The following is a 19,568-nucleotide window of genomic DNA, read 5'->3' as shown; positions in this document are numbered from 1 at the left end:
AGATTGATGTTTTCATGCTTACTAATACAACATCCATTCTGCAGCCCATGGATTAAGGACTTTCAAGACTTTCAAGACTTATTATTGAAGAAATACATTTCACAAGGCTATGACTGCCATGGACAGTGATTTCTCTGATGGATCCGGGCAAAGGAAATTGAAAATCTTCTGGAAGGATTTCACCAGTCTAGATGTCACTAAGAACATTTGTGATTCATGGGAAGAGGTGAAAATATCAACATTCACAGGAATTTGGAAGAAGCTGATTCCAACCCTCATGGATGACTTTGAGGGGTTCAAGACTTCAGTGGAGGAAGTAAATGCAAATGTGGTGGAAATAGCAAGAAAATTGGAATTAGAAGTGTGAAGATGAAGTGAACTGCTGCAATCTCATGATAAAACTTGAATGGATGAGAAGCAAACAAGTGGTTTCCTGAGATGGAATCTACTCCTGGTGAAAATGCTATGAAGATTGTTGAAATGACAACAAAGGATTTAGAATATTACATAAACTGATACACTTAGTTGATGAACCAGAGGGAGGGTTTGAGGACTCACTCCAACTTTGAAAGAAGTTCTACTGTTGGTAAAATGCTATCAAACAGCATTATACGCTACAGAGAAATCATCTGTAAAAGGAAGAGTCAACTGATGCTGAAAATCTCATTTTGTTGCCTTATTTTAAGAAACTGCCACAGGCGCTCCAACCTTCGGCAACCAACTCCCTGATCAGTTAGCAGCCACCAACATTTCTAAGTGCCAGGGATGCACCTTAGCACCATACACTTGCATTATTTCATTTAATCCTCTCAACAACCTGATGAAAGAAAGCTCAATTATCATCACCTGAATTTTACAGATAAATAAGCTTGTACCATAGGGATAATAATAATTCTCCCCAAATCACTTATTTCTTAATTGGAAGAGCCAAGACTCAGTCACCACTACCATCACCACCACCCATGCACACACACCAAAAGCACCTAGTATAGCACCTTTATTTCACTTAACAAAAGTTCATTGAATGTCAACTATGTATCAAGCACTAAGCTGGGATACAACAGTGGCCAAGACTGGCTGGCACGGTGCCTTCTCTCATGAAGCTTACACGATAGTTGGGGGGAGGGTAACAGATGATAACCAAATAAAAATATAGAGAAACAAGATAAGTCCAGATATAAATAAGTGTTGATAAACAGGGGAGTAAATTCCAGATAAAGTGGAATGAATTGCTGGAGTAGGTGGTTAAGGCAGGAAGTGAGAGGAATGCTTTTGAGAGAGCTGTCAGGGAAGGTGTCTTTAAGGAGGTGATGTGAGAAGAAGCCAGCCATGAAAAACACTGACAGAAGAGCATTCCAGTCAGGGGAACCAAAAATGCCTAAGGCAGGAAAGGACTTAGGATGTTGGGAGACCAGAAAGGAGGTAAATGGGAAGAACACAGGCTTTGATGAAGATATAACCAATGAAACTCATTTTGACGTTTACTGTGGCAGAATTTTAAGTATTCACATTTTTATCTTATAGGTCTTGAAAAAAGGGAAGGGAGAGCTCCACGATAAATGAACGTTGCACCTGAAATCCAAAGTAAGATATCTGTTGCACAGCTAGAGGTTTTTAAGGGTCTGTATGATCCTAATCAGACTATTCATGAGCATTAACCAGTAAGAGGTTATTAATCATGACTAATGCCTTTCCATTTATCTCAATTATGCTTGGGTAATTTCTTATCTAGTGGAAATTTTTCTTTTTTGTATTTAACACTCCATAGAAAAAAAATTAGTTTTCCTTACTCAGAAAGGTTCAACATGCCATTTGCATATGATTTTGCCACAAAACCACTGTGGGAGCCGCTATGATTGTTCCCAATAACCCCTTGTCTTTCTATGAAAGGAATACACCTCCTGGTCAGTTACCAGGTAACTTTCAGTGCCTCCTTATGGAAGGAAAATAAGTTTCCCACCCCAGTTAATTTGACCAGTGACTTGCTTTGGATGGTGTCATGTGTCTGGGCAGAAGATTTGGAAGCCATTGCCTGTTTCCACCGGTGCTCATATTCTTTTCCCTTTGCCGCAGGAATGACATGTCCCAATTAGCATCACTCCTTTAATCTTGATCCCAAAATGAAGAAAACACAAGAAGCAGACTCAAAGCCTGGACCAGACTCTCAGTTCAGTCACAGTTGACAGGTACATACCTGAGAAAGAAGTCTTTATTGCAGGTAAGCCACTAAGATCTTGAGGCTGTTTGTACTACCGCATTATCTAGTGAAACCTAACAAAAAAATACCATTCAACTTTCAACCAGGTTAAGTACACATAAATATATATGTACATATGTATTATGTATGTATGCACACGGATACACACACTTAACCTTCTCAGAGTTAATACAAAAGAACAAAATAGGAATTTTTTCCCCCCAGTTCTGAAAACTCACATACCAAGAGTTTGCCTTTAGTTTTTGGTCACATATAATAAGGTTTCCATTTTAACTGTAAACAGAATTTCTTTTCCTAATGTTTCATTGTAAATCAGTAATCTCTGTTTTTCATTTTAAAATGAAATTTTTATTTCTTATATCAAAAATTTTTAAACAATGATTTAAAAAAATAAAATATGCTAAATGAAAGAAGCTAGACATACAAAAAGTGCAATTCCATTTATATGAAGTGTCCTAAAAAGGCAAATTTATAAAGACAGAAAATCAATTAGTAGTTGTCTAAGGCTGGGAGTAAAAATGGATATTAACTGGAAATGGCATGATGGATTTGAGGTGGAAGATGAAAATGTTCTAAAACTGGTTAACAGTGATGGTTGTACAACTAAGTAAATTTACTTACAAAAAATCATCTACCCAAAATGGGTGAATTTTGTGATATATAATACACCTCAATAAAGTTAGTTAAACACAATTAAAAAGGGGTATGTTATACCAAAGCATTTCTCAAGGCCAAAAAAAACTGTTTCAATTTTAGAAACTACTGATTTAACCTTCTGTTTTATCACAGATGTGTTTTACTGATTTTTATATCAGTATTTGCTAATAATTTTGATTGTCTAGCTACACCCTTTTTTATTAATACTATAAGTAGCACTGCATTATCCAACATGATTGGATATATGAAGTGTCAGAGTTATTCAAAAATTCTGTTTAAAATAGACAAAACTTTTAAGCACATAACTCTCCATTTGTTTACTGAGAAAACTTTAAAGTATATTCTTAAAGTGACTAAAAATGTTTATTTTAACTTTTAGTCTAATATCCTCTTTGAAAAGTGTGGGATACAATTAAAAAATACATGAATAAAATAAATTTGAACACTACAACTGCATAACTGTTGAATCTGTGTTTCCTTTTGATCACACTAGTCACTTGCAAAACTAGCAGGCTCTCAGAGTTATACTAGAGCATCCTATCAGAACCCCCAAAATGCAAAAATAAAACTCCACCTTCAAAACCCAATAGAATATATTTTATTAAGTTCAAATCTGAAGTCTTTTAACATTATTTTCCCAAAATACTTGTAATAATTTTCCCCATTGCCACTGACCAATAAATAAATAAAATACTGCTATCTGCACAAAAGAGCTCTATAGTTCTTCTTCCTATAGGTTCTCATGGATTTTTTCTTCTTTTGGCTATACAACATCCAATCTTGTTTCCAACCATAACACTGGGTATAGTTTCTGCTAGTGCCTGTCCCTTTCTGCATCTGCATTTCCAGCCTTCAAATCTACTTTGTGAGCTACTATTTCATTCCTTTCCTGCCAGAGTTGATTTCCATTGCTTGCAACCAAGCCCCCGATTGAGACAGGTGCTATTGGCTTCAAAGGATTTATTTTTCCCAAGTAAGAAGGTTTCTAAATGATTCCCTTGGGTTTTCTTATGCTTTGTGTTTATTTCTTCTAATGAAATCTAAATAGGAGCTTTTGTCCAGAATTGACGCTTAACATAGCTCTGTGTCATCCATCAATAATATTTACTCACCATTTGTCAAGACAAATTTGTTTTAAATTCTATTTGGTCTAGTAACCTGATTGGAAAGACCAATACAATACAAACTGAATTTACTGAAAACAGATGATTGGAAAATTACTGCAATAACTGTGTCCATATATACGAAAAAAGGCACAGGCCATATCATTCATTAATGTATTTATTCCATTAACATTTAGAGTTCCTACTCTTCTACCTTCAAGGAATTTAATTTATTGGAGATAGACAAGCAATTAAGATTTTAGAGACGAGAAACAAATACCTCTTTATAAGGCAAAATGTATTAAGTATTATGAGATTCAAAACACTATTATGGGGAGCACAGAGAAGAAATTATGGGAAGAAATTAATTCTAGCTGGAGAATGAAGAAGCTCTTAAGGAAGAAGTCGCTTTACAACAGGCCGTAAATAACAGAAAGGATTTTGTTTTGTTGACCCAACAGTATATTGTAAGGTGCAAATAAATCATTGAGGAATCCTGTTAAAACACAGATTCTGATTCATTGGTTCTGGAGTGGATTCTGAAACTGCATTTCTAACAAGCTCCCAGGTGATCCAATAGATTCATGGAACATACTTTGAGCACTAAGGCGCGTGCGCATGCGCACATGCAAAAGAGAGCGAGAGAGAGAGGTGAGGGGAACCACAGTGTAGCCTAATCACCAAGAGCCTTGAATGACACAATGTGACAATATGTTCTTTATGTTCAGAGCTGGGTGCTCTGGAAACAGTTTTCTGTGAGCACACAGGACAGACTACAGGCAAAACAGAGAAGAAAGAAGACCTTGTGTCTTCTTGTGAACTATTTTAATGGTTCTCAAATGTAAACACAATACTACTTGGGGTTGGAACAGTGGGAACGAGAAGAAGGCACTAATTCTAGAGATACCAAGAAGATAAAACCAACTGGGACATTTCAGATATGTAGGGGACAGGGAAAGTGAGTGAAAGGGATAAACAGAAGGTAAGACCTAGTATTTTATCCTAGATATCTAAGAAATCATCACATCATTAGCAGAGAATCAGATGGAAAAGATAACAGGTGTGGGAAGAGAAATGTAAGAATTAGGGAATGGAGAAACATAGTTCAGTTTGGGAATGAAACTGTAGGGATGAGTTGAGGGGATGAGTAGGACCACCTAATTAAGGCTTTCCATTGCTCCTGTGGTTAAGTTTAGCATGCTAAAATTTCATTTCCGTTTTTTTTTTTTTTTTTTGCGGTACGCAGGCCTCCCAGTGCTGCAGCGTCTCCTCCGGATGTGAGGCTCCGCGGCATGTGGGATCTTCCCGGACCGGGGCACGAACCCATGTCCCCCGCATCGGCAGGCAGACTCGCAACCACTGCGCCACCAGGAAGCCCTCATTTCCCTCCTAATAGCGGGAAGGGACAGTGCAACTGTCACACCCTCTTCTCCTCTGGGACAGTCATCCAGCTTGTGCCAGAGCATTTTTAGTGACAAAATTTATGGCCTAGCTGAGTAATCCCTTTCATTTTGGAACCTTCAATTAGAAAACTATTCCATAAACTGACCTAAAGCTGATCTCCACATACTCTTGACCTAGTGGTTCTACTTTTGCCCTTCAAAACTATAAACATTTAATCCACCTAGATCATAACAACTCTTCATAAAGGTTGTTAAAAGAATCAGCCCAAGTCTTTTCCAAGCTAAACTATATTTTGTTCTTCCCAGCCTTTCTTCACAGTTGCCAGAACATATCATCAGTGAAACCCTTAGTTTATTCTCCTTCATGATAGCAAATGCATGGCGAGACTGTTACTACTGCAACCCTCCCCACTCCTTGTGCCAATGAAAGACAGTGCTGATGGATCCAAGCCCTCTTCCTGCTAAGCCCAGACTAGATCTAAGGTTCTATCTCAAAACAGCATTCCAAGGATCAGGGCACTGGTATCCATAGATGACATAATATACCTTTGCCATTTTCTGACATCAACTCCCCCTTTAAAATACAGAGGGTGGAATGGAACTTAAGTTGCACGAACAGTTCAAATTATAGTACAGTTAATACTCCACATGACCTTGAAAATATGTTGTTTGTTCAGATTCAATAGGTACCTTGTCATTTGGGTATATTGATCATTCAGTCACTGAAAATCACTAGGAATGTTTGTACATAAAATGGTCTTATACAAGGTCTCTCCAAACTTACCCTGCAAGTTCCTTGTTGGTTTTAATTCTATTGTTGACCATATATGCTCATTCATCAGGAGAACTGAGGATTTTTCATCTTCTTTCTACTTCACTCTCCTACTCTTCCTCCTCTGGGAGGAATATAAGAGTACTTAACATCTAAGAGGACTGTGATGGTAGACAGTGGAGCTCCTAGTGGGAGGAATCCTGGATCAGCCCTATTTTCCTTTATTTTATTGGTTCCTCTTTTTTTTTTTAATTTTATTTTTTTATTGGAGTATAATTGCTTTACAATGGTGTGTTAGTTTCTGCTTTATAACAAAGTGAATCAGTTATACATATACATATGTTCCCATATCTCTTCCCTCTTGCGTTTCCCTCCCTCCCACCCTCCCTATCCCACCCCTCCAGGCGGTCACAAAGCACCGAGCTGATCTCCCTGTGCTATGCGGCTGCTTCCCACTACCTATCTACCTTACGTTTGGTAGTGTATATATGTCCATGCCTCTCTCTTGCTTTGTCACAGCTTACCCTTCCCCCTCCCCGTATCCTCAAGTCCATTCTCTAGTAGGTCTGTGTCTTTATTCCTGTCTTACCCCTAGGTTCTTCATGACAATTTTTTTTCTTAAATTCCATATATATGTGTTAGCATACGGTATTTGTCTTTCTCTTTCTGAGTTACTTCACTCTGTATGACAGACTCTAGGTCTATCCACCTCATCACAAATAGCTCAATTTCGTTTCTTTTTATGGCTGAGTAACCATCGAAATGGTAAAACCCACTGAGGTAGGATCAGTATGAAGGTCAGAGAAATGGGAACACATGACTTGCCTGCTTTAATCGTGTATTCTAGGTTTTAAGTGAGACAATTGAGAATGAATACACACATACACTACATATATACATACACAGAAACATTCACTATGCTTACACACTCTACATGCACACACATACATAATATATGTGTATATATATATATATATACATACACATTCATATATGCCCACACTACACACATGCATACATATGTAAATACTGTGTGTGTGTGTGTGTGTGTGTGTGTTTTATATATTTCTGTACAGATTACCAAGGTAGAAAACCACTCATTGATTCAAGGATATTTCTTGAGTAATCATAATCCAAGCTAGTAATAAAATATTAATTTGGTTAGACCTGTTCTCCTCAAACTGGTAGCCACTAGCCACAGGTGGCTATTTAAATTTAAATGTAAATTAATTCAAATTAAACACAATTAAATGTTCAGTTCCTCAGATGTACTAGTTTACAATTCAAGTGCTCAAACGGCACATGTGGCCAGTGGCTGCCACATTAAACAGACAGAGCTGGAACATGTCCATCACTGTCGTTCTTTTGGGACAGCAGGATCCTACACGGGCTGTGTGTAACTGATCAATATTCAAGAGGGTTTACTAAGGGCCAGGTACTATTTATAAGCTCTTTACATTTAGTAAGTCATTTAATTCTCATATTTATTATTTGCCCTCATTTTATGGATGAGAAGTCTGAAGCTTTGAGAGGTTAACTAACTTGCCAAAGGAAATAAAGCTAGTAAGCAGTGGAGACAGGATTTCACACACAGGCAGTGTAGCTACAGAGTCTCTGCTCCTAAATACTAAGTTTACGTCTTGCTATATTTTAATTTACAATGATGAGTAGAGCCTCCTTCAAGACTTTACCTTTATCCCAATTAAATTTCATAGTCTGCTTTTAAACCCAGTATTCCAATTTATCAAAAATCTGGAAGACTGATTATGTTATACAGACTATTAGCTTTTGGTACAGTTTCCACTGCTGTATAACAAACCATCCCAAGACAATTTGTTTTTATATTTTATTATGCACATTGGTTTACTGGGTCAAGAATTCTGACAGGATACAGCAGAAATGGATTGTTTCTCCTCCATTATATGTGGGGCCTCAGCTGAGATCTGAGGTCTCAATGCTGGGGGCTGACATCATGTTAGACATTTTCACTCACAAGTTAGTCATTTAATGCTGGATGGCGCCTGAGACTTCAGCTGAGGCTGCTGACTGGAACATTTATGTGTAGTCTCTCAATGTAGCCTGGGCTTCCTCACAATATGGAGGCCTTACGTTGCATGTCTTACATGGCAAAAAGCACACTGTCCCACTGAAAAAAATCAGAGCCTTCATTTCCTTTTGTGATCTGGCCCTGGAAGTTGCACAGCATCATTTCCACCATACCCTACTGGTCAAAGCAGTCACAATCCTAGCCAGATTCAATAAGTGGGGCATAGATCCCACCTCTTGATAGGAAGGTGGCAGGTCACATTATAGAAGAGCATACAGGATGGGAGGTGGTGATGTGGCTGTCTTTATCCAGTTATTCTCCACACTTTTGTAGTATTATGTATTATGCTGGTTATTCTCTCTTTTCACCCCCACGCTTCCAGCTCTCATCCATTGATAGAGATCATATATATGATCATATATTGATATATATATGAGCTGGTTTTCTCCACAACCATAGCTCATTATTCTTTCAAAAATATCCTTTTCCACAAAAATATGAGTGATTCTTTCAAAAGCTTGTTCAAATAAACATATACATTGTTATATTTCTGATTTACCTAAAAACAATCTTAGTTTTCCACCATTCTTATTAAAAATGATCACCTCCTTCTCTTCAAAGTGTTTACACTAAATATAGTAAGTAGTTCTGTTGCTTCGATAGCTTTACCAGAGCTTGAAATTAAGCCTACTTGTCTATACCTTCCAGAACTTCCTTTCTTCCCCCTTATTTTTGAAAAGAATTTTTACCTATTTCTAGCTTTTGAGCACCAAGCCTGCATACCATGACTTCTCGAAGTCGACTAGTGGTGATGACGATAATTACATCTGTAAATTCCCTGATTATCCTAAATGATATAGATCTCACTTTATGGTCCTGAATATCATTTAAAAAACCAATAATAAGAGCTATAATTTACTGAGTAACAAATAAGCATCTCAGTGTTTCACTGTGACCTGTTTACCTACGCTCTGTTTCAACTGCTGTTTCTTCTACACATTACAGTATTTAATTTTAAAAAAGGCAATTTATTTTAATATATTATTTTTCCCCCAAAAGAAGAACTTTTTCTTTTAAATGTAGACAAATTTGCTCCTTTTCTCTAGGTAAATTTTTTGCAAGCCTCATCTCATTTTGGCCCAGTTCTAAAACAATTATTACACTATTGTTACACTTTTTATCCTTTTTCTTTTCCTTTCTTCGAATTATCAGTTATGTTCTCCTACCTTCCACATCTATTCTTGTTCTTTTAAGTCAATATCCTCTGCATTCCCTGTGCTCTATTGAGAGTTGGCATCATTTTCTCTTAACTGGATTATCTGAAAACTCAGAACAATACTTTGTTTTACTTTCCATCTCTCTTGATACTGTCATTTAGTTTCTGTCACATCCTCCAACCGGACTCCAAGACTGTGATAACAAGAACTGAATCTTGCATTTCTTTTTTCCAAAGAATCCTTAGCACAGAATCTTACACAAGAATACTTAACATGTATTTACCAGGTACTTGTAATGTACTATGAGAAAAAAAGGAATAATTATAAGCCAAAGAGCCTACTCTTTAAAAAGCTTCTGACCTGCAAATGTATACTGATAAACCACATTAACAAAATGAAGGATAAAAATCACACGATCATCTCAAAAGATACAGAAAAAGCACGTGATAAAATTTAACATCCATTTATGATAAAAACTCAACAAAGTGGGTATAGAGGGAACATACCTCAACACAATAAAGGCCGTAACAAACCCATAGCTAACATATACAGTGGTGAAAAACTGAAAGCTTTTCCTCTAAGATCAAGAACAACACAAGGTTGCCCTTATTCAACACAGTATTGAGAGTCTTAGCCACAGCAATCAGACAAAAAGAGGTAAAAGTCTTCCAAATTGAAAAGGAAGAAGTAAAACTATCACTGTTTGCAGATGACAGGATACTATATATAGAGAACCCTAAAGATGCCAAAAAAAAAAAAACTATTAGGACTAATAAATGAACTCATTAAAGTTGCAGGATACAAAAATCAACATACAGAAATCTGTTGTGTTTCTATACACTAATAATGAACTATCAGAGAAATTAAGAAGATAATTTCACTTACAATTACTACAAAAAAATATGTAGGAATAAATTTAAACAAAGAAATGAAAGAACTATACTTTGAAAAGTATAAGACACTGATCAAAGAAACTGAAGACAATACCATGCTCATGGGTTGGAAGAATTAATATTGTTAAAATTTCCATACTATCCAAAGCAATCTACAGGTTCAGGGCAAGCCCTATCAAAATACCAACGGCATTCTCCACAGAACTGGAACAAACAATCCTAAAATTTGTATGGAACCACAAAAGACCTTGAATAGGCAATTCAATCTTAAGAAAGAAGAACAAAGCTGGAAGTATCATGCTCCATGGTTTCAAACTATGATACAAAGCTACAGTAATCAAAATAGTATGGTACTGGTACAAAAACAGACATATATATCAATGGAAAAGAACAGAAAGCCCAGGAATAAACCCATGCTTATATGGTCAATTAATTTATGAAAAGGGGGCCAAGAATATATAGTGGGGAAAAGAGAGTCTGTTCAATAGATGGTGATGGGAAAACTGGACAGCTACATGCAAAAGAATGAAACTGGACAACTTTCTTATACCAAAAAAAGAAGTAAACTCAAAATGGATTAAAGACTTAAATGTAAGACCTGAAACTATAAACTCCTAAAAGAAAACAAAAGCAGTTGCTCTTTGATATCGGTCTTAGCAATATTTTGGGGGATCTGTCTCCTCAGGCAAGGGCAACAAAAGCAAAACTAAACAAATGGGACTACATCAAACTAAGAAGCTTCTGCACAGTTGAAAGGCATCAACAAAATGAAAAGGCAACCTACTGAATGGGACAAGTTATTTGCAAGTGATACATCTGATAAGGGTGTTAATATCCAAAATATATAAAGAACTCATACAACTCAATAAAATAACAATCATGAAAAAGAAAATAAACAAAAAAGAACAAACAATCCAATTAAAAAATGGGTAGAAGAACTGAATAGATAATTTTCCAAGGAAGACATACAGATGGCCAGAAGACAAATGAAAAGAATGCTCAACATCACTAATCACTATGGAAATGCAATCAAAACCATAATACGATATCACCTCAAACCTATCCAAATGGCTATTATCAAATGAACAACAAAAAACAAGTGTTGGTGAAAATGTGGAGAAAAGGGAACCCTTGTGCACTGCTGATGGGAATGTAAATTGGTGCAGTCACTATGGAAAACAGTATGAAAGTTTCTCAAAAAATTAAGAATAGAACTGCCATATGATCCAGCAATCCCTCTTCTGAGTATTTATCTGAAGAAGTGAAAACACTAATTTGAAAAGACGTATGCACCCTATGTTCACTGCAGCATTATTTACAACAGCCAAGATATGGAAGCAACCTAAGTGTCCATTGATAGATGAATAGACAAAGAGATGTTGTATATATGTATACAATTGAGTATTACTCAGCCGTAAAAAAGAATAACATCTTGCCACCTGCAACCACATGGATGGACCCAAAGGATATTATGCTAAGTGAAATAAGTCAGACAGAAAAAGACAAATACTTTATGATTTCATTTATTTGTAGGATCTAAAAAAACAGAACAAATGAACAAACAAAACAGAAGCAAAACTCATAGATACAAACTGGTAGTTTGGCGGAGGGAGGCGGAAATAGGTTGGGGGGATTAAGAAGTGCAAACTTCCAGTTATAAAACAACTAAGTCACAGGTATGTAATGTACAGTGTAGAGAATATAGTCAATAATATTGCAGTAACTTTATAATGGTGACAGATGGTTACTAGACTTATCATGGTGATCAATTCATAATGTATATAAATGTCAAATCACTATGTCATACACCTGAAACTAATATAATATAGTATATCAACTATATTTCCATTAAAAAAGAGAAAAAAAGAGCTTCTGGACAGGGGCATGGTATATATATTCATAAATAATCTAAGGAAATAAGAAACTACAATTGTAAATACAAACTGAATATGAAAATGGTCAATCTCAAAGTACTAAGGGGTAAAGTTAGTACACTTTGGTAGTAATGGTTGATACCATCTTAGGGTAGGCTGGACAGTGGCAGGGTTCTACAGAGGAGCAGGCTAAAAAGGGAGTCATAGAGAGAGTAGGCCAAATGAAGACAACTTTCTTAAATTTGCTTGTCTATCTGTGGTTAATGGTTGAAAAATTCAACTTACTAAAATAGAAGCAGGCAAGGCCCATACACTTGGATCCACCCTGCTTGCTAGTGCTGTATAACTACATGTGTTGGACACTTAGAAAAAGTTAAGATCATCTATAGAAAGCAGCCATACAGATTAAGGTAAAGATACAATATTACACATTATTATATGCCCTGCTTAATAAAGCAGAGGTTAAGTATGGTGCTGCAGCTTACAGCCTTTTAAAACAGGACACAAAATTACAAACACAGAATTAGGTGGAAAAACAATTTTTTTATTTAGAATGAGAAAAAAAATCTCAACAACTGGTTGGAGCCATAGAGTTCTAGATTCCTTTCTTCTGAGGTAGCTTTAGGCAATTCACCAGAAACGCCAACTTAGAAATGCTTCTGGCTACAACCTGCCATTCCCTTTCCACCTAGAACCTGTACAACTCCCAGTAACTTACATTTTACAGAGGCCTAAGCCAACAACACAGTTAAATTTAAATTAAAGTTAAATTTCATTAACTTCACCTAAAATCCGCCTCTGACTACGGAGGCTCATTAAAACAGTGATTCTCAGTTGAGGCTGGGACACTGAGAATCTGGGGAAAGAGAAACCACATGACAAATTTAAACCATCCCAGATGATTCTGATATGCAATTGCCACTCCCTACATTCTCCCCGTACCCCCTGCCCCCGAAGATTCACAGTGCAGAATCCCATACACTAATACCATAGCCTAATGGTATCTTAGAAGGCAATATAAACAAGAACTGGCCAATTGTCCTTGATCTGAACATAAAATATGTGTGAAACATAAAAGTGTACACAATTCCATTATTTTAGAATTTAAACACATTGAAAGGTCAAGTGACTTCATCAAGGGTACAAAACTGATACTCTCTCTGAACCTCCCAAATACAACTGTTCCTACCATTTCATTTAATCCTGAAGGAAAAAAAAGGGGAGTTTTACATATTCCTCTTTGGGGTCAGAGTATGCTTGTTCACTTTCTAACTTCTTTCCCAGAATAAAGCAGCGGTGAAGTTTGTTGGCTTTTCTTAACAGCTCAAGGTAACATTTACCTACTGTACAGGCTTCTTAGTAATTAATACAATGTTCCCATCTCAAGTCTTCTGCCAACAGCAACGAGAGAAGATGCAGTGGCATTGAACGGCCCCGCAAGAATGGTATTTTTCTTTTCCCCCCCAAAAAAAAAATTACAACCACCAGCCTACACGCACAAGTCGGCCAGTAACCCTTGTCAATTTCTCTCCAACTATCCTACAAGTTCAGAGGGCCCTTTGGTCCTAGATTTCCCCGGGTAACCTTTAAAAACGAAAGCGCCGTCTGTGGGTTCGGTAGCAGGAGCTGACTATCTGAAAAATCCTGAGCTCCGCAGCGCAGGAGCTTCCCCGTTGGACACAAGAACCGTTTTCTCCTGAAGAGGGATTCCCTCACGCCTCTTCCCACTAGACTTGAGACTCACCTCCGGCGCCACCCAAGTCTCCAATCCACAACCAGCAACAACACTAAATCAAGAATAATTTCTCTAGACTCGGGTGATTTCGCTCCCAGAGTTCAGGGCTGGCTGCGCCTGAAAAGAAGCTGCCAGGGGCGGGGGCAATTTTGGGCCACCGCCTCCCGGGTTCGGGCACTGTCACTGGAAATGTCCGCGTCAAAGAAGGGAAGAGGAGAAAAGGGGGAAACAGCACAACTTTGCAGACTCCACGAATCCAAGGCCCTGCCAAACATAAGGTCAAAGTGCAAACGAGGGAGCGGCTGCTATTCGGGACCCGCCGGGACGCAGCCCCGGAGCCGGCGAGCCGCCAGGCGGGGTCGGGCAGCTGGGGGAGACCCACCCTGTCCCGGCTCCGAGTCTCCAGCGGGCCCGAGCGAGCGCGCTGGGCCGGCCGCCGCATGGCGGGGCCAACTCCGTGAGTTGACTTGGAACTTTCCCGGGACGCGCCGCCGCGCCGCCCTCACCTTACTGAACACCTCCAGGTCGTCCTCGTCTTCGTCCAGATCCAGCACCTCGGCCTGCAAGAGGGCGGAGGAGCCGCTGCTGCCGGGGAGGGGAGCGTCGCCCCCCGGGCTCTCCCCGCCGCCGCCCCCAGCCGGGAGGCCCGAGGAGCGCGCCTGAGGTGCCCGGCACTCGCCCTCCATCCCGAGAGTGCGCGCCCCGCCGGCCGCCGCAGCCAGCCAGGCTCCCCCGAGCGTGCCCATTGGCTCCCGCGCATCCTGCGCCTCCCCGGCCAGCCCCGCTCCAGCCCCACGTCCGCTGCGCAGACGCGGAACTGCCAGGGCGAACGCGGGGCCCAGGCTCATCCCCACTTGGCTTGGGGCCTGCAGGAGGCGAAGGGGTGGGACTCTCGGACTCTGGCTAGGGTGGGGCCAGGGACGCTGTCCCCTGAAGGTAGGAAGGGGGCGTCCTCGTGCGGACCATGCTGCGGGGCTACCCTACGACAGCTTCCACGGGGGCGGGGGTCTGGGCAGAAGCGACGGAGCGAACCGTGAACTTCAGAGCATCCACAGCGGGGCTGGAAAGCAGCCGACCTATCTCGCCAAGAGAAAAAGCCAATACTGTATTTCCTGCATTTTAATGGTTGCCTTTTTTTCTTGGTTGTGGATTTCGAGTCCGTCTTTTACTAAGGCTGATGCAAAACCTCCTCTGTTTTGTAATTGATTTTTGACCCAGTGACCGGACTGTGTGGTCATTTCACTGTAAAGCCAGGGAAGTTGGATTTAAAAACGATTTTCAGCCCCTTTCAAATGTATCTTTATTCCTGGAGGTCATCCTGAAGTTAATGAGCAAGAATGTTACTAAGAGTCGAGGACAGCGAGCAGGACTGGACCTTGACACCAAGATATAATCAGCAGTCTTTATGCTGCCAATGAAAAACTGTAATTATTTAGTTGTTCACTGCTTATTATTAAAAAAAAAAAAACTAACTTCCAAAAATAATGGATAATTGAATGCAAATTGATATATTTGGAACTATCTTCAGGTTTTATTACTTACTCGCCTCAGCCCCAGCTCTTTTCTCCCATCAGCCAGGAAAGAACATCTAAGAACTTTGCACATAGAGAAGAGGCTAATTCAGACTTGATTTCCAAAACCTCTCCTGGCAAAGTGTTTAGCCTGATGTTTAAAACTATTAACTTTGGAAAAAAAGACGTATGTAAGAGAATTTCTCTTTCCAGTTAGAGGACAAGGCCTTAATAATATGTTCCCTCTTAACCATTCATACTGGTTTCAGTTCATGAACACACTTATTCAGTCAAGCTGGTCTCTCTAAGGGGTGAATATCCAGGCTCCTTCCTATGCTTTATAGTTCCTGTACCCAAAATGCCATCTCCTGCCTGTCCTGCAGGAATTAACTATAATCCCATGTCTTTCAGGAAGACTTTCTGATTGACACAGTCTGTTCCCAATTTAGCATTTAATTTTATTTCATGCTGTAGGTTGTATTTATTTCATGTAAATGCCTTACATTCCTTAGTAAATTATAACATTTTAAGCTTACGGATCACATTATTTATTAATAAACCACAGTAGTAGATGTACTCACTTAAAAAGGCTCTCTGCTAGGGTATACAAAAAATACAAGTTATTAAAAGGCTATTTTTTCTCTCTAAGCTCATTCTGGCTAGTCAGGAAGATTCAAGTCTTTCGAATTGCCGTCTGAACCAGGAAATTCCGAAGGATACTGTGACACACAGAATTGCCAGAAAGCATAGAGACAGGCTCAGAAAATGGGCAGAACAAACCAAGACTATAGAGTTTGTATCATAGCCACACCCACACCACAGAACTAATAACGCAGACATTGCTGCCACCATTACTGAGCACCAGATGCCACACCCCTTCCACATACTGCCATTGACAGTGATGTCACTGGACTCCAGGTGCTGACACCAACATCAGTACCACAGCTGCCTCTGAGAACTGCCTTTGCTATTACTACCACAAACGTACCCACAGTCCTGTTTCTCTGTTTTAATTATTCTAGTTTCAAAACCCTGAAGGGTAGATCTGCTTGACCCACCTGGCTAAATCCCACAGAGATTTCGAAGGCAAATTAGATTTCTAAGCATAGAAAGGCCATATTGATACCGGTCAGCCAAAAAAAAAGGAAAAAAAAAAAAAACCCTTACTATTTTTCATTCCTTTGGCCGCCCAACATTAAAATCACATTTGTTCACATGCTTTTTTTTTTTTTCCCATTCCTGCTAAATATAGTTCAGCTATGCCTCAAACACCTGGGAATATAGTCCTCAGCTCCCCAAAGGAAGAAAATCCAAACATACTCATTATTGGTGCAGCTCCAAGTCTAATATGTCTATTCCTCCTGTAGTTCTGCTGCACTTAATGCTGTAAGTGCTCTCTTACAGTCCCAGATTCCCATTAAATGGGATCATCACTGGCTTCTTTAATGGAAGCATTCTTATTTGGGTGCTATATTCTTTCAATCGTCATAGTCCAAAACTTTAAGTACAGGTATAATATTAAGAGAAGCCCTACCCAGTCCTGTCCCTTGGTTTTTGGACTCTTATTCTGATTAATATCATATATTAATTTTTGGGTCTGAGCATATACATCTTGTCAAAAAGCTCCCTCTCTCCCACACTTTCCAGGTAGGATCTCCTGAGACCATAACAGTGTTTAATATGCCAGTCAACTATCCATAAAGTCAGCTGTTTCTGGTAATGGGACTCATGATAAGACAAGTCACCCCATGGGCATTACCCAATGGCTTTATTTCCTTTGCTGGAGGTGATTTAATTGATTAGAAAAAAAAAAGTTATGTGCGAAATCTGATGGGAAATAAACCAGTCAGTAAGTTCGTGGATGATCGTGCTGGCAGAAACTTGTTGAGCAGGAAAAGCAAACCCAGTGTATCTTTTCCATTAAGGACAAATCATGACATCCTCCAGATTATGTGGCTGCAGAAGGACCGGGAGTAGTTGTGGCAAGTTGAGGTTTAATAACTTACGCAAGGTAAGTAATAAGGGGTAAGTAATTTAAGGCTCTCTGAAAGGAAGTGTTATAGATGTTGCCTTAAAAAAATAGGAGAGGGCTTCCCTGGTGGTGCAGTGGTTGAAAGTCCGCCTGCCGATGCAGGGGACACGGGTTCGTGCCCCGGTCCGGGAAGATCCCACATGCCGCGGAGCGGCTGGACCCGTGAGCCATGGCCGCTGAGCCTGTGCTCTGCAACGGGAGAGGCCACAGCAGTGAGAGGCCCGTGTACCGCAAAAACAAAACATAGAAGAGAGGATTTATAAGGATATTTGGGGATTCTTCGTTCTTAGACTTTGGCAGAATAGATAATTCTACAATCCTTCCACTAAATATACTGACAAACTATAACAGAATCTTTTAAATGCATGGATGAGCTTTCAAGGAAGTAATTGACTTCCAGGGGCAAGAAACAAAGTAAGCTTAAGTGAGAGAATGAGACTAAACATTTGAGCTGATACTCTGCCGGCCCCCAGGGTGGGATGGTAGGATTGGCCTAAATAATCTAAAAGTGTGAGTTTGAATTATCATGAAAGAATAATGGAAATGGAAATTTGTAAAATATTCAGTCAATAATAAAACTCTTCTGGATCAGCCTAGGCTCAAAGTGGGAGAGATCTCTCCCCCCAAAATCCTAACCATGGTTCAGGAAGTCACAATTCAAAAAAATACAAGTGACCCTGGTTGAACGATATATCCCTGGGATATCTGGCACAAGCAAATACAAAATCTCTTCAACCCACTTCTGGCAGAGCCACTACGGATAGAGCTATACTTCAGATTAGATCACAGTCCAAATGAAAAACATTGAAGGAAATGATCTACCATGTGCCAGAATTACTATACAAAACTATTGAAAGGGTTAGAGCCTCAAAGAACTTTAAACAATATGCCAAAAATATAAATTATTTAATAAATAAAAAGAATAAACATAAATACAAGATGCTACCAAAAAAAGAACCAAAAATCCAAAAATGAAAAAGCACAATCATTGTGCTGATGGTTGATTTTTTTGCCTTTTCACTTCAAATTGGATCTTGTTGCCTGCTCTGTAATAGTTGTGCTGGGTCTTATAAATATTTCTCCTTTGCTACCCAGCATGATGTTAAGCTTGTCAGTAGAAGGCCTGGAAGAACACTGGAGGAGGAAGGGTTTTCCTGTTTCGAGTGTGCTCTCTTACTAGTATCCTGCAGAAAGCTCTTTTTTTCTTCTTTGTTCAGCCCCTGCATAGTTTCTCTAGAGTAAGGTTCCCGCAGGGCACAACTTTTTATGATGTTTGAGCAAACTCATGCAGCTACGGAGGCATAGTCTAGAGACCCAGATATTGTGGGCCTGTCCCCGGCCCAGGTTGCTTCACCCCATATCCTCTCCTCGGTCCAGGACATGGACACACTCCAGGGGCACTGGAGGTCAGCCATCCCCTAAACTTTGTCCTGAACAGCTAGCCCAGGGCTGACCTAATCTAAGCTGTTCATGGAAGTGCACTAACCTCCTGGAGAGGGGGACCTCTCCAGCTCCTGGTTCCAACAGTGTCCGGTAGCTTCTCCTGGTACCTAACAAGTTCTGAGGCTCAGCACCTCCCAGGGGGTAGATTTCCAGCAGGTTCCACTATTGAGCTACTTCATTGACTTCTCCAACATTCAGGAGGCCAAGGTGGTATTCTTTCCAATGACATCTGCATCTCAGTCATAGAAGGAAGGCTTTTCCTTGGGTACTTATCTCAGCCCTAGGGGTAGTGACCACATCTTATATCTGCTATTCCTGGATTCTTTAGAATTCTTTTTAACTCTCACTAGCCAATTCCTCCTTACTCCAAGCCCCTGTTAATAAAGCTTTATATTAAACTTTCCCTGTTCAAAAGACTATGTGGTCCTATCTCCTGACTGGACCCCAAACAATACAGAATTGGTACCAGGAATGGTCCCAGGAAAAAAAACCTGCAAAAATGGCATTCTGGAACTCTCCTTAGAACCAGTTGACTGAGGAAGAAAAATCCTGAGCCTGATTTACAGAGTGGTCTTCATGATATGTTAGTATTGCTTGAAAGTAGCAGCTGCAGCTCTATAGCCCCCCCTCACTCAAGGGTAAACCTGAGGACAGTGGTAAAAG

The 19,568-nt window shown here is 39.6% G+C and overlaps 1 protein-coding gene across 5 annotated transcripts in view; it reads right to left on the bottom strand.

Moving 5' to 3' along the window:
* SNX7 (sorting nexin 7) overlaps nucleotides 1-14,632 on the bottom strand; it is a 97,647-nt gene extending 83,015 nt beyond the window's left edge. For 4 of the 5 annotated variants that reach the window (XM_067726991.1, XM_067726993.1, XM_067726994.1 and 1 more), the window contains exon 1: nucleotides 14,426-14,632. In XM_067726991.1, coding sequence (XP_067583092.1) covers nucleotides 14,426-14,605 — 180 coding nt within the window. In that variant the 5' untranslated portion in view covers nucleotides 14,606-14,632. Of the gene's footprint in view, nucleotides 1-13,928; nucleotides 14,042-14,425 lie in introns of those variants that run through there. The other variant, XM_067726995.1, reaches the window with a different exon arrangement.
* Between the last annotated feature and the right edge of the window lie 4,936 nt (nucleotides 14,633-19,568).

Source organism: Pseudorca crassidens, chromosome 2 (genome assembly GCF_039906515.1).
Source record: "Pseudorca crassidens isolate mPseCra1 chromosome 2, mPseCra1.hap1, whole genome shotgun sequence".
NCBI classification, from domain to species: Eukaryota; Metazoa; Chordata; class Mammalia; order Artiodactyla; family Delphinidae; genus Pseudorca; species Pseudorca crassidens.
Note: the sequence above shows the minus strand (reverse complement) of the source record. Positions and strands in the feature narration are given on the sequence as shown.